This window comes from Phocoena phocoena, chromosome 13 (assembly GCF_963924675.1).
Source record: "Phocoena phocoena chromosome 13, mPhoPho1.1, whole genome shotgun sequence".
NCBI lineage: Eukaryota > Metazoa > Chordata > Mammalia > Artiodactyla > Phocoenidae > Phocoena > Phocoena phocoena.
The window spans coordinates 66,353,382-66,370,334 of record NC_089231.1 but is presented as its reverse complement, the minus strand read 5'-3'; the positions used below and the strand labels follow the sequence as shown (position 1 = coordinate 66,370,334).

Genomic DNA, 16,953 nt, shown 5'->3' with positions numbered 1-16,953 from the left:
TTGGCATGGCCCAGGGAGCACAGGTGCTGCTTTTCCTATATCTTATCTTACCCATCCAGTGGCATCTGCAACTCAAGTATACAGCCCCCTCCTGCCTGTTTGGAAAACTTTCTGTTGTGAAATAATTATGGATTTATAGGAAATGCCAAAAATAAAAATCCAGGGAGGTCTTGTGTAGCTTTCACTCATTTTCCCCAGTGATAACATCTCGCATAACTAGTACAGTATTAAAACCAGGAACATGACCTTTGTACAATCCACAGAGCTTATTCGGAGCTCACTGGTCGTACATGCATTTGTGGGTGTGTGTGGGTGTGTGTGTGTCTGTGAAGTTTTAGCACATGTGTAGACATATGTAACCACACCACAATTAAGATATTCCATCCTCACGGCCTCTCTTCTGCTACCCCTCTAGAGCCATACCCTCCCACTAATCATTCTCCTCCATAATTTTGATTTTCAAGAATGTTTTCTAAATGGAGGAGTAGCCCTCCTGACTTTTAATCACTGATTTAGGACTGTTGTATGCACACAGCTGCCTCCTGTTGCCCTGGAAGGATTCCCAAAGGGTGAGGGGTGTTTCCCAGCACTTTGAAGGGGAAGCTGGTGGCTCCTGGGGCCTGAGGACCGAGGAGCAGGGCGCTTTCATCTTTCATTCATTAGGCACCATAGACACTGAGCCAACAGCCAGAAATCTTTTGACTGCTGAAAAAAGTGTTTTTTTTTTTTAAACTGGTTCAAAGTATAAAAAGGAAATTCTGAAAGAGAAAGGAGATATTTAATTACACAACTATAGGATATAACCTATGTCACCTACATTAATTAGGGTTAGTATTCAAAAGAATTTTAATACATTTGAAGATTTCTAGGAATTCCCCGACTCCACACTTTCACTGCTGAGGGCTCGGGTTCAAACCCTGGTTGGTGAACTAAGATCCCGCAAACTCTGCGGCCAAAAAAAAAAAAAAATTCTAGGTTAGCTTTTTCCCACCTTCTGGAAATTTCTGAGTTTGCATGACAGTTATATTCCCATTCTGTTAAACGTATTCTTAGAAGGGTCTGTAGTAAAAGTTAAACTACACATTAATCCTTTAAAAACCTTTGTTATTCTAAAAGCCAGTTCTCCTCTGAGGAGATAAATTTGCTCTTAATCCAAGTAGCTTTTTATTTTTTTAAATTATATATATATTTATTTATGGCTGCATTGGGTCTTCGTTGCTGCACGTGTGCTTTCTCTAGTTGCGGTGAGCGGGGGCTACTCTTCGTTGTGGTGTGCGGGCTTCTTATTGCGTTGGCTTCTCTTGTTGTGGAGCACGGTCTCTAGGTGTGCGAGCTTCAGTAGTTGTGGCACGTGGGCTTCAGTAGTTGTGGCTCGTGGGCTCTAGAGCGCAGGCTCAGTAGTTGTGGCGCACAGGCTTAGTTGCTCGGCGGCATGTGGGATCTTCCCGGACCAGGGTTCAAACCCGTGTCCCCTGCATTGGCAGGCGGATTCTTAACCACTGCGCCACCAGGGAAGTCCCAATCCAAGTAGCTTTGAAAACAAGTATTTCTTTTTTTGCGGTACAAGGGCCCCTCACTGCTGTGGCCTCTCCCGCTGCGGAGCACAGGCTCCAGATGCGCAGGCTCAGTGGCCATGGCTTACTGGCCCAGCCGCTCCGCGGTATGTGGGATCTTCCCGGACCGGGGCACGAACCCGTGTCCCCTGCGTCGGCAGGCGGGCTCTCAACCACTGCGCCACCAGCGAAGCCCCTGAAAACAAGTTTTCCTAAAAATTATCTGAATGGTAGAATTGATTTCAACATCCTTAATGATATGTGAGAGTTTATTGGAAAAGCCAAAAAGCAATTCACTGGAACGATGTCAGGCAATGCCATCCACATGGCCTTTGTTTCCAGTTTCTCTGTTATATTTAGGGCTTCTCACCCATCCACCTACCCAGTGTAGCATAGGAAACATTTCCCCTTTCCTCTACCCATATTTTTGACCCATTTTAGCCCTTAGTCCTATTTCTTACCCTTTTCAAAGTGTGTACTCACCTTTTTTAAAGTTGAGTTCTCTCCTTTTATTTCCATGATAACTAGCTAGACTGTATTCTTTCTAATTTGATAAATTGGACCATCAATTTCATTAGTTTACAGTGAAAAATGCAGTTTTCATGGAGAACTGAATGTTCTCTTCTTGCATGCACAATGGCTTGAGGAATTAAATATTACTATGTACCATGTTCTTTGGTAGGAATTGGGTAGATAATGGTGGACAAGACATTCCTTGATGCCATGGAATTTGTATCTGCTGGACCCACTTTCTAACCTGGGTGTTTGCTTAGTAAACATGGGATGCTCACCAACAGAGTTGGTTGTAGGTTTCAGCTCTTTGATCTACTCAGGTTAGGGACCTGTCTGCCATTGAATGGGACAGGTTGAGCCTAAATATCATGCCGTCTCCTTACCTGGTCAAGGCTGGATGCATCCATTTCTTCATTCTTTTCTCCCAAGAATTTAGATTTTTTAACACAGTAATGTTTGATTGCTTACTCATGTTCCAGGCCACTGCATTAATGGGAGGGGTTTCTGATCCACCCAGTCACTCAGGGCCCCATGGTCCTTCCATCCCGGGATGCCATGGTCATCAACACTGGTCTCCAAAGTTTCCACAGCAGGGCAGAGGAGAATGGAGATCATGCGTGGAGAGGTTTGTGGTCCAGGCCTTCGGGTAGAGCATGTCACTTCTGCCTGTGTTCTCTTGGCTGGAACTCAATTATTTGGCCCCAGCGCAAAGGGACTGGAAACTACAGTCTCCTTGTGTGTCTCAGAGGAAAATCAAACAGGTCTAGTGAACACATTGGCTATCTCTGCTAGGGTCTGCCCTTCTGGTCACCAAATATCTACATGTATTGTTCCTCCCACATGCCGAATGCACCCGCCCCATTCCCCAAAGGGAGACAACTCAAGACCCACTATTGAGTCATTGCATCCAGCTCAACATCTAAGGTCTCCAGGCAGTGTGTGGTCCTCCCCATCAGGTTTGGGTGTGGCTTCACTGGGCCAGTAATTTAGGAACCAGAACCCCCTTCTCCCAGGTATTTAAAAAGTAAACCCAATATTTCATTCCTTTATAGTTTGGCGATTTCACTCATTTCCCTCGTTCCCTAACATGTACGCTCTCCAAGGTCCTTGTCAGCCTCCGCAGATCGTCCTCCTAGTTCTGCTTTCACCGTGACCCTGTGCTTTCTCTCTGTGCCTCCCCCACCCCACGGTAACCGGCAGATGTCCTGGAGAACATGATGGAGCCACCACAGCGGGACTCCAGTGCACCGGGGAGGTTCCACGTGGGCAGCGCAGAGTCCATGCTGCACTTTCGACCTGGGGGATACATGCCCCAGCGGGCACTGATCAACCCCTTTGCACCCTCGCGGATGCCCATGAAGCTTACGTCCAACAGGAGGCGCTGGATGCACACTTTTCCTGTGGGTAAGTTGGGCGCTCGGGAAAGAGCCCTGACTGGGAACTCCTAGTCCTGGCGTCCCCTGAGTGGCCTTGGTCAAGGGTGTCATTTTCTCTGCACCTGTGGTGCCCCACCTGGAAGATGGGGTGGCCATGCCCACTTTGTCTGTCCTGGGGCTCTTGTGAGGATCCTTGAGGACTTTGTAGCTAGCCAGCTGTGTAGACCCAAGGGCTCCTTTTTCTGTTTGACAGGGACTGTGCTTTGCCACCTGCTTTCTTTCCTGAGACGAATGTCCCTCTTCTTGTTCACTCCTTCCTTTCCTTACTCTCTGGATGTCAGTGTTACAGTCTTTGTTACACGGAGTTATGTTACTTTGTTTCCTCTCAGGGTCTCTGACAGCAGGAAAAAAAAATTTTTTTTTTTTGAGAAATGGGTGAACAATTTCTTTTTCTTCTTTTTCTTTTTTTTAGTTTAAATAAATTGGGGGAAAAAAGCTTAAAATAAACGAGTTCTATTTTTTATAATGGGAAGCTGAAATAAAAACAAACTACAGCCATATTCCAAACCATGTTTAAATTTACAAACATAATGAAAGAAGCCTGCCATAAAAGTGTACTTTCTGTATGATACCATTTAAATAAGGTTCAAAACCAATCAAAACTAAAAAATAAATTTTTTTATTTCAAATTCACTGTTTTTCCTAGCTCATCCTTTTTGATCTGTGTTCTGTCCTAAAGAAGATGACAGTAAGGTTTTATAAAGCTGTGGCTAAAATTAAACTTCAGCTTGATGGGCTGTTACTGGGCTGGGGAGGAACAGGTACATTAACCTCCTGGGTGTTTTCATGAAGCCATCCTGCTGAATGCTTGCAAGTGTCTAGTTATTTTCTTTGGTACTTGCTTTCGGAGTTACAAGTTAAATAAGTGAGCAATGAATCTGGTTCTTTTGGCTGTAATTGGGGGTCATTCCCAGCCCCCTTTTTGCCCCTCTTATCTCTATCCTAATCTGTCACCTTACCTGTTTCTTTCTGGTGTCCCTTCCTCCCCATCATCATCCCCACTGGCTCCCTTCAGGTTCTCTTACGAGAACTATTGATGTTTCTTCCATGACCGTCAGCTCTTCCTGCTTCTGTGCTTCCCCCCACCCCCCATCACACACGCTTTTCTAAAGCTAAATGTATTTACTAAATACTCTGCCCACCTGGCCCTCTAAGAGCCGAGGCCCTCCTCTGCCAGGCTGCCCAACCTCCCGCCTCCTCACCCCCATCCTCAGAGGTTTTTCTCTTTCCCAAGCGAGTTTGTGGCCTCCAGCTTGTGTTTTGCCTCTTCCACGTTTGGGGTTTGCCCAATACCCTCTCCTTCAATCCCCGCTAACCTGGTTGGACACTCAGCTCTGAAACCTATCATTCTCCAGGAAGCATGTTTCCGTAGATGCGACTAATTCTCACTTATCTCCTACTCGATGTCCGTTTTGCCCTTGTGCGTCCTCTGCTCTTGAAGTAGGAGCTGTTATCATCTCAGGTACTAACAGAGTCATCGGTGTTTCTCTCGTGTGTCCCTTCTCGTTTCGCCCACGTTGACCGTCCTGGGAGGGACCCTTGTCTCCCATACTGTTATCTTTCTTTACTGTGTCTCAGTTGACATGTGCGAGACAGAGGACCCCCAAATATTTTTAGACTGAGGCCTCACAGGAGGATGAGCCTTGCTTGGAAGAGGCGATGTCCCATCTGGGAGCCAGAGGGTCACAGACAGGACACGCCTCTGTGGTGTGGTCACCTTTCAATCACCCGCGTCCCAGCAGCGGGAAGGAAGGAAGGTTGAGGTGAGGTACACAGCACTGGCTGTCGGGGGAATGATGCTCAGTGGATCTTTGTCTGGGCAGGACCATCTGGAGAGGCCATCCAGATCCATCACCAGACCCGACAGAACATGGCAGAGCTGCAGGGCAGCGGGCAGAGGGACCCGACCCACTCCTCTGCAGAGCTGCTGGAGTTGGCATACCATGAAGCCACTGGAAGGTGAGGCCGGGCACGGGGTACTGGGTGGGAGGTACTGCGAGAACGCGCTCGGGCACCCAGGGCAACAGCAGAATAGACTGCCCGCGAAACATCTCGTCCGTGAGACTCGGAGACACCGTGTGCACGCGTGCGGGCCTTTCCTCTGTCAGCGTCGTCCCTGCCGCCGGGCCAGTGCACAGCAAATAGCCTGAGATGCTTTTGCCAGAGATGTTCCCCAGGCCCTGCTTTAGCTTCTCCTTTAAGTCAAAACACGCTTTGTCAACCTCAAACATGAGTTTCTCCTAATCCTCAGTCATGGGAGAAAACAAGTTCCAAGGCAGGTGGTTCCCGCTGTGTGTTTTGGGCAGTCAGTCTATGACTTTTGTCATTTTGGTCATTGAGGAATTCCACTGTTGGGTTTAGAAGAAGTTGATGCTAAAAGCAATGGAAACCAAGGCCTGTGTTTATAGAAACAAGTCTTTTCAAACCAGGATCCTGAATGTGTTACAAGGCATCCGAGGAGAGTCAGCCTAGGAAGAGTCATTTAAGCCTTGACATGCTCGAGTCCATGCTACACTACCCGCTGTTGCTGTGATCTGTTACCTTTGCAAAGAGCAATCTTTGATCCCTTTTCCGTCATCCCAACATCCCATGGGATGGATGAGGGATACAGGCAGGGCATAACCTCTTTCCCAGGTTAACTTGGTACCTCTATTCAAGCACCTCACATTGTCCTGTGGGTATCAGCAAGGGGAGGCTTAGGACAGAGGGGGCAGGCGTCTGACGTGGCAGTGGGGAAGCAGCTGGGGTGCCAGGGCAGGAGGCCAGAGCTGGCACACACTCCAAGCCCCGCAGCCTGGCGGCCATGGTATGGGTCTTAGTGTTTGCCAGCCTTTGTGGCCAAATGTTCAGGCCTGGTTTTGATGAAAACCCCCTGGAGACAGGGTGAGCAGGATAAAAGAGGTGATGATCCGCATTAAGCCAGGCGGCTGGGCTTTGTTCTCTGCAGGCACAGCACTTCCCACCAGCCTGGCGATGGCACATCCTTCTTGAACTTCACTGGAACAGAAGAGCTTTCTGTCAGCCTGCTCAGTAGCAGTGGTGCAGGTAAGCAACCCAAGAGGTAACAGAGTGGGGATGCTCAGAGCAGGCCTACACCTAGAAGCAAGGTGGGAATCAGAAAAGCAGGACCATGTCTATTTCCGGATCATTTCAGCCACAATTTCGGGTGACCTATTTAGAAGCAGTGCTGTATAATGCACGGAATTATAAATGGGCTGCACTTTACATTTTTAGCAGAGAACGTGTTGGTCAAGAACACATTTATCATTGGACTGTCAGTGAGTCATGATTGAGGGCTGCTTATGAGATCACTGTAGTGGGCAACACCAGGCCTGAGAGCTTTAAATTATGTGTGTGTGTGTGGGCAAACCCACCCCCATAAAAACAATCAGGAGAGACCCAGAGGGAGCAGTGTGGTTCCAGCTACGAGTTCAGAGAAGGGAAGGGTGACGTTGTTGCTTACAGAAGTGGGCACGCATCTCAGACGCGAAGGGGTAGGATTTGGTCAGGAGGAGAGTGAGAAGGTGAGGGATTCTAAGTGGAGGGAGAGTAGGAACTTGTATTAATACAGGGTTTATGCTTTTTGGAAGCACTTGTATATCTGTTCTCTTATGCGATCATCCCAGTAGGGAGTAGGTTATTAAGTATATTTTACATATACGGCAACATAACACCCAGAGATGTGGAGATGTTACACTGATCTCTCAGGCCAGTAGCCAGGTGTCCTGCTGTTTCTGATTTCAGCAGCAGTATTCAGAGAGCCTTTACCGGGGTAGGGGAACATGAATTTGGATGGGTGGGGGGCAGATTTTGGAAAGCCTCAAAGGACAGATAATTGTACAAAATGAATATGAAAAACATTAAAACGGAAAGAAAAAATGGTGCTGCTACTTTGTGTCTTAGTTTTCTATCAGTTAACTTGCATTTGTGGAACTTGGCTTAAGGAAGGCGTAATGAAAGTGAAGTTGTATTAAGTTGGTGAATGAAGTTTTCCTCCATTCACGGGTGAATTCAGCCAGCGACGTTTCTAGAGGCCTATAGCTAAGCCTCGGAAACTGGACTGGCAGTGAGAGAATTACTAAAGGATTATACTTATTTCCTTCCTATTTCTAGTGCATCTTTTCTGTCATTATTTTGAATGAGAAAACAAATTGAATAAAAATTGGGGGATGAGTAAGATACTTTTTATCCCTGTACTCAGGGGGCTAAAAATGTTACTTGTCTACCAGACTCTTTTAAGGCACCTTCAGAATATGCTAAAGGGAACATTTCTATTGTTTTGCTAAAAGAAGGAGCCATTTTATAGGAACCCAGTGTTTGACCTTCCTGGCTGTTTGGGGTCAGGTTGTACCAAGCAGGGCTGCTCTGGGGCTCATGGGACCACACTTTGAGCGAGTTTCCTGGTGACCTGAAGCTGGGGAACCATGGGCTCAGGTGGTAACAGCACCAGGATTTGCCCACAGTGGTCGTGGAGTGCTTCCGGGCCTGGGGTGGGTAGCTCACGTAGACCAGATGATTCCTCAGAAGACGAGTCTTGGAACTTTACAATCTAGTCTGGGGAAAAGCAGGAAGTTGCAAAGAATCCTTATTCAGCGATTGGTGTGGAAGATCCTCAAATGACACCATCCTAGAGGCCTCTGAGCTAAGAGTTCCCTGGTGCACATGCATTGGGAAAGCGGTTGCTGCCCCCTGCACCTCGGGTTCACCTTCTCGCTGTTGGGCTCCTGAGTCATAGATCCATCTACCTGACGGGCCTCCCCACCTGGATGACCCCCGGCTACCTCATCCTTAATTACCGGCAGCTGAGCTCGCGTCTTGCTGTCCCCCCGCCTGCCCACCTGCCCCTCCTTTTCTGACTCTGGGCCACATTATCCATTCTCACCACCGTTGCTTTGTTTCAGACCCATGTCATTTCTGGCCACGATTGTCACCGTAGCCTTCAAATCATCCTCCTGCTCTGTTCGTGTCCCCTCCGATCCATCTCCTGTACTGTCACCAATGAGCCATTTCCAAATGCAGGTCTGGTCTGATCACCCTCTCTGTCCCACATATGAACCGTTTATTGGTTCTTCACAGCTTGTAATGCCTGTCGTCACCTGGGCCCCACCTGCCTTTACACCTTCACCTGCCTCTACTCCCACGTAGCCCTGCATGTGGGAAGAACACAGGCTCTGGAATCTTAGGACGTGAGTCCTGACTCCACCTCTAAAGAGCAGCGAGGCCCTTGGGCCAGGTACTTAACTGCTCTGTACCTCGGTTTCTTCATCTGTGAGGAGGGTTGAGTATTAAGTGTGATAATAATCCACGCAAAGCACTAAGGACAGTGCCTGGCACGCGTGGTGAGCACTCAGCAAACGAGAGCTGTTGTTGTCATTATTCTTATTAGATGAACACAGTTTATATTCCAGCTGTTGTCGTGCCTTCTCAGAAGATCTTTGTCCTCATGTTTCTGTGCATAGACTAGTCCGTCTAAAGAATATGCTTTTTCCTTTATCTTCAACCCCTGATTCTGCCTTGTAAACATCCACTTGGTCTTTATGGATCAGCTCCAACAACAGCTCCTCCTTGGAGCCCTCCCTGGTGGTTTTGCTTCCCCCTGCGCCTTCCCAGGAGGTGTGAGGCACATTTCCACGTAACTCCAGACGCAGTTGTACACTTGGCATATCCTGGGCCCACTGTTTGTTTCTGCGTTTGTTTATTTTTCTTTGGCTGCGCTGGGTCTTCGTTGCTGCACGCGGGCTTTCTCCAGTTGTGGCGAGTGGGGGCTACTCTTTGTTGTGGTGTGCAGGCTTCTCATTGCGGTGGATTCTCTTGCTGAGGAGCGTGGGCTCTAGAGCACAGGCTCAGTAGTTGTGGCGCACGGGCTTAGTTGCTCCGTGGCATGTGGGATCTTCCCAGACCGGGGCTCGAACCCGTGTCCCCTGCATTGGCAGGTGGATTCTCAACCACTGCGCCACCAGGGAAGCCCGCTCTTGTACTTCTTGATCAATTATGTCAGCTAACCACAGAGAGAAATTAGGGAAAATCATTCTAATTTGTATTACCGTGTGCAATGACCAGTTACTGTCAGATCTACCTTCAGGTATATCCAGAATCTTAGCATGTCTCATCACTTCCACCATTCATAGCCCAACCCAAGAGGCCTTCATCTTTCACCTGGATTGTTGCAGTGGCCTGCTGACTGGTCTCTCAGCCTCCTCCCTTTGCCCTTCCATAGAGTTTATTTTCAGCACAGTGGTTCAGAGTGACCCTTGGAAAATAGAAGTTAGATCATGAAATGGACATAAAGATCTTCACCTGACTGCCTGCCTGCCTCACAGAGTTGTTGAAGGACCAGAAGTAGATCGGGTTCCTTAAGGGCAAAATTATCACATTGGGTCCTTGTCTGGGGACAAAGTGGGGGCCGAAACAAAACTAGTGAACATTTCCCTCATTAAAAAATGGAAGAGAAATGGGAAAACCTCATCTGTGACCCACCTCTGCCTCCTGGCCTTGGCGGTTTGCACCATGTGCAGGCATGCAGGCATGACTCCGATTTCGCCTGCATTTGGACCTGACTCATAGGTGAGCTGTGATTCACAGGGCTGGCATCTCTGCGGGTGTCTCTCCTGGCCCTGTGCTGCCCAGCAGGAACCAGGTGGTTGGTTGGTCTGGGCAGGCAGCGTTTATCCCTCTGTTTCTTTAACTGGGCACCCGTTTATAAGACTTGTTAGTGTCATCCCCCTGATGCGGGTAACTGTGCTAGAGAATTTTGATAAAGAAAATCAGTGGATGCCAAGTTTTCTTTCTCTTTACTGTCGGGACTCAGAATCTGCAACTTGGTGTTTGTGTTGAGTTTTAGGTACATGCAGCAGATTTGGGCCGAGAGCTACCAGGCAAAGTAAATCAGAGCGCACAGAGCTACTCACCCAGGCCAGGCTGGGTGTTTGTGGGGAAGTACCATCTCTGTAGCCCAGAGAGAAGAAGTGACTCGCCCCAGGCACAGGTGTCCCCTGGAAGCAGCCCCAAAGGCCCCACATGGATTACCTTTTTTGGCCAAACGTTAGCAACCAGCGAACACATTCACACTGCTTGACTCCGAACAGCTGTCAGAAGAGACAGAGCTGAGTTGACTCTTCTGAGCATTGGCTCCCCGAGCGGTGCGTCTGGCTTTCAACTTTGAGAGTGAGGTTCATTCCCAAATGTTGGGTTGTAGCAGAGCCGCCTGCCCAGGAGGTCTCCCCCCGCCTCCCCCGCCCTCCCAGGTCGTTGGGTTCTTCACATGCCAGTGGTGAGTCTGTGGGCCTAAAGCTGAGCCTCAGAGACAGAGCTGCAGGGAGAGGCTGTGTGCTGGGCTTGAGCTGCAAGGAAACTGTGAAAGTAGCTTCGAAGAAGCCTTTAAAATATTTATTTCTTCAAATTCTTTTCATTAAATTCTTTTCATTTCTTTCAAATAAAATGTGTTTGGGGACGGAAGACAGGGGAGGCACAAAAGGCTGAGCGTGCTTTATCCCTTAGAGATGGGCAGGTCTGCTCTGGGCCTAGAAGCCAGAGGTGCTCCGAGAACCCTTTGATGGGTTGCCTCTTTGAACTCAAACAATTGCTCACACAATTCTTAAGTTGAACTGTTTCTTTATGAGGGTAAGAATTTCAATTCTCGTAGACGAAGTCTGGATTGGGTTAAAAAAAAAAAAGGTGCTCTGATGATGAAATTTAGAATCCAAACCCATGAGGCGATGTATTAGTAATTCTCCTATTGCTCGCATCGCTTGGAGAATGCCGGTTTTATAATTGCCTTCATACCAGTTCTCAGGCCAGACAAGGAAAACCACCCCATTGCTTCTTCTTTGTTATGCTTTGTGTTTGTGTGAAAATGGATGCTGTCAGTCAGGCTAGCTTTTTCAGAAAATTTAGCTACAAATGGCTTTTGGCTGTTGGCAGAGAACAGATAACATTTTCAGTAGATGAAAACTGGTGCCCCATTTGGATAGTCAGGAAATAAAGCATCTGTAGAGTTGCGCAGAAAGAGTCTAAATGCAGGTGTCACTTCCTTACCGTGTGATCTTCAGTTAATTACTTAACTTCTCTGTGCCTCAGTTTCTTTATCTGTGGAAAAGGGATAACACCTACCTCACATTTGCCTCAGTGTGGGTTTGAATAAAATGAAGCACTGTTATTTTTCTGACTTAATAGATTGTATCTTCTTATTATGATGGCTAGTAATTTTTAAAAATCTACTGAAGGCAGCTCCAAAAAAGAAGTTCTAAAATTGTTTTGGCCAAGTGACATCATCTTTCTGAATTAAAAAAAAAATTATTTACTTTTAAATCTACATACAGTAAAATTCACTCTGTTTAGTGTACAGTTCTATGAGTTTTGACAAATGCATAGAGTCATAAGCACCAACAAAGACATCAAGATACAGAACATTTCCATTACCCCTCAGATTCTTTGTGCTGCTTCTTTGTACTCAATCCCTCCCTCCTCCCCTGGCAACCACCGATCTGTTCTCTGTCCCTTTAGTCTCTCCCAGCAAGTCTTGCACATGGAATCATACAACTTGAAGCCTTCTGAGTCTGGCTTCTTTCACTGAGCATAATTCGAGATTCATCCAAGTTGTTGCCGGCATCCCCAGTCCTGTTCAGTACTTTTTATTGCCGTATCGTATTCCATTGTATAGATGTATTAGTTTATCCCTTCACCAGGTGGAAGACATTTGGGTTGTGAATAAAGCCACACTTACGTAACTTACATAACAGGTTTTTGTGTAAGCATCAACCTTCATTTCTCTTAGGTGAATTCCTAGGAGTGGGATTGCTGGGTCAAATGGTCAATATATGTTTAACCTTTAAAGAAACTGCAATACTGTTTTCCAAAGTGGTGTGCCATTTTGTATTCCTACAATCAGTGGATAAGGGTTTCTGTTGCTGCACATCCTGGTCAGCACTTGGCTTGAGCAGTCCTTCTAGCCATCCCAAGAGACCCGGGTGCAGAGGTATCCCACCGAACTTCTGATTTGCCATTTCTCTAATGACTAATGACATTGAGCATCTTTTCGCGTGCCTTCTGTATGTGTGTCCATATCTTTTGTCCATTTCCTCATCAGGTTGTTCTCCTGCTCTGGAGTTTTTAGAGTTCTTTATGTGTTCTGGATACATGTCCTCTGCCAGAGGTGCGATTTGCAAATACTTTCTCACAGGTCGTAGCTTGTCCTTTCAAAAATTTCACAAGGGATTTGTAAGTATTTGTTCTTGTTAGAAAAGATTCAGCTGACACGAAAGTATTTACAGTAAAAAGCCAAAGATCTCCTTTCCCTCCCACCACTTCCTCCAGCTTTCTTCTAGGAGATAGCCACTGTTGACAGTTTTGTGAGGGTCTTTCCAGTCCTATCCTAATTTTCTAGTAAATGTAAACGCGCGGCTTTCGGGATCTTAGTTCCCCAACCAGGGATTGAACCCCTGCCCTTGGCAGTGAAAACGCGGTGTCCTCACCCCTGGACTGACAGGGAATTCCCTAGTAAATGTGTTTTGAAAGGGACATTTAATTTTTTAATTTTTATTTATTTTTGGCTGCGTTGGGTCTTTGTTGCTGCAGGCGGGCTTTCTCTAGTTGCAGCGAGAGGGAGCTACTCTTCATTGCGGTGGCTTCTCTTGTTGCGGAGCACAGACTCCAGAGCGCAGGCTCAGTAATTGTGGTGCACGGGCTTAGTTGCTCCGTGGCATGTGGGACTTTCCCGGACCAGGGCTCGAACCTGTGTCCCCTGCACTGGCAGGCGGATTCTTAACCGCTACGCTACCAGGGAAGCCCTGAAAGGGACATTTAAATATTGAAATGTGTGTTTTGAAATTAGTTCTATTACTTTTCAGTCAATAAGTTGCATTTCAAAGACTCTCTGTTTTTCCTTTCAGCCCAGTTACAGGCAAAATCATTGCTTTTCTCTTGCAGTAGTGAGTTTTGATGTCCTGTGTCATATTCCAGGGAGCCATGATTCAGGAAAGAAAATTTCGGAGGATGACTGTTAAGTGGACTAAATTTAAATAGGTCATCTTGTGTTTGCTAAAGCTTGCTCTAATTAGTTGAAATTACTTTGAAATTCGTCCCGTTTCTGTTTTTCTTTCTTTTTTTTTTTTTTTTTTTTTTTGCGGTACACAGGCCTCTCACTGTTGTGGCCTCTCCTGTTGAGGAGCACAGGCTCCAGACGCGCAGGCTCAGCAGCCATGGCTCATAGGCCCAGCCGCTCCGCGGCATGTGGGATCTTCCCGGACCGGGGCACGAACCCGTGTCCCCTGTGTCGGCAGGCAGATTCTCAACCACTGCGCCACCAGGGAAGCCCCGTCCCATTTCTTATTCTAAGTGGTGGGTTGCTGTTTGCTTTTGTGCATGTACCCTAAAGGTCTCGTTAGGCGAACAGTATTGATAACCTCAGAGTAAAGTTCTGGCTCCTTCCCGAACTTTAGATTGCTCATTTTTCTTTGATGGATTCTTTTGTGCTGTTGGAGATACTCAACACAGAATTTGTACTTGGTTTTTTATTTTTAGCTACAGTTTGGGGCTTTTTTTTAAAACCATAACTGGTCAGAACTTTTATTGCAGAATGAGTCTCACTGACACAGATTCTTTTCATCTTTCCACAGGTATGAATCCTAGGACCCAGAATAAGGATTCTTTAGAGGACAGTGTTTCTACCTCTCCAGACCCAAGTAAGAGAGGCCTGCTGATGGGGGAAGGTGGCAGGGAGGTGGGGGCGTGGGGGTGGATGGTCAAGGCACTGGGGGAGCAAGAGGGAGCCCTTTGGGAAGAGAATGGTCTGGAAGTTCACATGTCTCTGGGTGGTGAGGGGAGAGGGGAAACTCTGCAGCCTCTCCGATGGAACATGAGTGGCAGGGAGGCCAAATGACCTGTTCTGGAATGTGATTCGGGGCCACACAGGAAGGGTAGCAGAATTCCCAGAGCTGGCCTTGGCTCTCAAATGCTTAATGATGGCTCTGGGGAGAAGTCGGGAGGAATAAGACCCGAAACTGTTTACATCCCTGTAGTTGGAAGTGTTTGTCTGGGTTGCATTTGCTTTGATCATCCTTGTCTATTGAAATAGCTGAACATCTAAATATCAACAATAGCAAAAGACCAGAAAAAAAAATTTCTGCTGCTTGGTCGATTTTGCTTTACTTCATTGTGACCAGTGGGTATATGTACATCACCAAGTCTTTTTATCCCCACTTTTGAGGAACTTAACAATCATTTCACTACTTCTCCAGGTCCGGCATACTGGTCATTTTTCATGGCAATATCAAACACATCATTAAATCGTGCTTTGGATAATCATGTCTTAATGGTGGCCATTTGGGTGATTTCAAGTTTTTTAGCATATAATGCATGGTGCAGTGGGTGTGTTTTTTTCTCTTGGTTCAGATCCTCGGAATATATTCCAAAGAATAGTTGGCAGATTGATTGTTTTCTAGAAAGCTGCCAGCCCTGAATAGATGAGCCTGTTTCTTCTCTACAACCCCAGCACTGGATTTTGTCATCTGTGTTTATTACTGTTAACTGAATGATTCTGAGGTGAGACCTCCTCAGAGGCCTCTGCAGGGCCTGAAGATACTGGAGGTAGAAAAGAGGCCACACAGACCTTTTACCCATGAAAAGAACATCATCAAGCTAAGAATTGGGAGCTTTTCTCACCACAGGGTTTGAATTCTCCGTATCTCAGTGTGTGCCCGCAGACACCATTTCTAAAAGGTTTTTATAATCTTGAGGGTCAGAAAGCTGGTGACGGCCAGAACGATGTAAGAAGGCAAAGTAATAGAGTGTCTTCTGTTTCTGGCCTCCCCACGGGGGCTGTATTGTGTGCCCACCTTCTGCTGCTGGTTCTAACCAAGAAATGTGAACAAATTCATCCCTCGTCTGCCCTATGGGGAATTGGAGTGTTAACTAGGTTATCGTGGGCTGTGTCGTTTTTTAAAAATTATTTTTTTTTAATTGAAGTCTAGTTGATTTACAACATTGTGCCAATCTCTGCTGTACAGCAAAGTGACTCGGTTATACACATATAGGCTTTTTTTTTCCATATTCTTTTGCATTATGGTTTATCACAGGAGACTGAGTATAGTTCCCTGTGCTATACATTAGGACCTTGTCGTTTATCCGTCCTAAATGTAATAGTTTGCATCTACCAACCCCAAACTCCCAGTCCATCCCTCTCCCTCCCACCTTCCCCCTTGGCTGTGTTTTGAGTTCTTGAAGTATTAAGGAGTTAACAAGACCTGTATAGAGTCAAACGCATAGACTCAGAGAGTGGAGTGGTGATTGCCTGGGGCCTGTGGGGAGGTGGGCAGTGGGGGGGGGGGGGTGTTGCTGATTGGTGGGCGTAAAGCTTCATTCCTGGGAGATGAGTAAGTTCTGGAGACCTGCTGCTCGGCACCGTCCTCAGTTAACAATACTGAATTGGACACTTACAAATTTTGTTGTTTGTTTTTTTAAATTTTATTTATTTTTATTTATTTATTACACAGCAGGTTCTAATTAGTTATCTGTTTTATACATATTAGTGTATATATGTCAATCCCATTCTCCCAATTCATCCCACCCCGCCTCACCCTACCCTCCACTACACTTAAAAATTTGCTAAGATAGTAGATCTCACGCTAAGTGTTCTTACCACAATAAAATAAAATTCAAACCAACCAACCAAAAGTCAGCCCAGGACCTGGAGTGGAGACCGTGGAGTTAGGCCTGTTGCAGGTCAAGTCATCTTCCCCAAAGCAGGGCTGCCACACAGGGCATGTTTCCTGCTGGGACTCAGGGTGCAATCCCCTTCTTGTCCCTAACTCTGGGCTCAGGGAGGCTCTATTGCCCTGGGTGGTGTGTGTCGGTCACTGTATGGAGGAAAGATCCCTGAGCAGAGTGGCTTCTGGCCCTGTGACCTCTGGTGGGTTCGGCTCGGCCAGGTGTTTAAAGGGGCCGATGATGCCTCCACACCTGCTCGGAGGAGGTGATGTGAGGGGGTACAGCACACGGTAAGTCACAGGGCACCACGAGAAGTGAGGTGCGTGAGGGTCTCACTGGGAATGCAGAGGCAGAGGCGTGGAGTGTTTCTGTTGCTCATTGCTCCCTCGCATGGAGATTTGACAAATAATTTTCACTTAAATGACTTAGAGAGATTACCGCCCCATTACTTTAACTCTGATTCTCAACCGGGGAATATTTTGCACTTCAGGGCACTTTTGGTCATGTCTACAGACGTTTTTGGTTTTCACAACCAGAAGATGTCACTGGCATCTAGTGAGTAGGGACCAGGGACGCTGCTCACATCCTACAATGCCCAGGACAGCCCCCACAACAAAGAGTTATCTGGTCTAGAATAGCCTTCATGCCCCGAGGTGGAGAAATCCTGCTTTACCCAAAGAGCAGGAGGTTTTGGACAGACCCATGTGGTCGGGCCCACTCTGCTGATGGCAGCTTTCATTTCTAGATTG

The 16,953-nt window shown here is 46.9% G+C and overlaps 1 protein-coding gene across 8 annotated transcripts in view; it reads left to right on the top strand.

The window, feature by feature from the left end:
- Positions 1-16,953, top strand: part of DEPDC5 (DEP domain containing 5, GATOR1 subcomplex subunit) — a 91,084-nt gene that overhangs the window by 31,979 nt on the left and 42,152 nt on the right. For 5 of the 8 annotated variants that reach the window (XM_065890540.1, XM_065890541.1, XM_065890538.1 and 2 more), the window contains 4 exons: positions 3,267-3,470; positions 5,326-5,461; positions 6,450-6,547; positions 14,116-14,181. In XM_065890540.1, the coding sequence (XP_065746612.1) occupies positions 3,267-3,470; positions 5,326-5,461; positions 6,450-6,547; positions 14,116-14,181 (504 nt within the window). Of the gene's footprint in view, positions 1-3,266; positions 3,471-5,325; positions 5,462-5,910; positions 5,917-6,449; positions 6,548-14,094; positions 14,182-16,953 lie in introns of all 8 variants that reach the window. The other 3 variants (XM_065890545.1, XM_065890542.1, XM_065890544.1) reach the window with 2 other exon arrangements.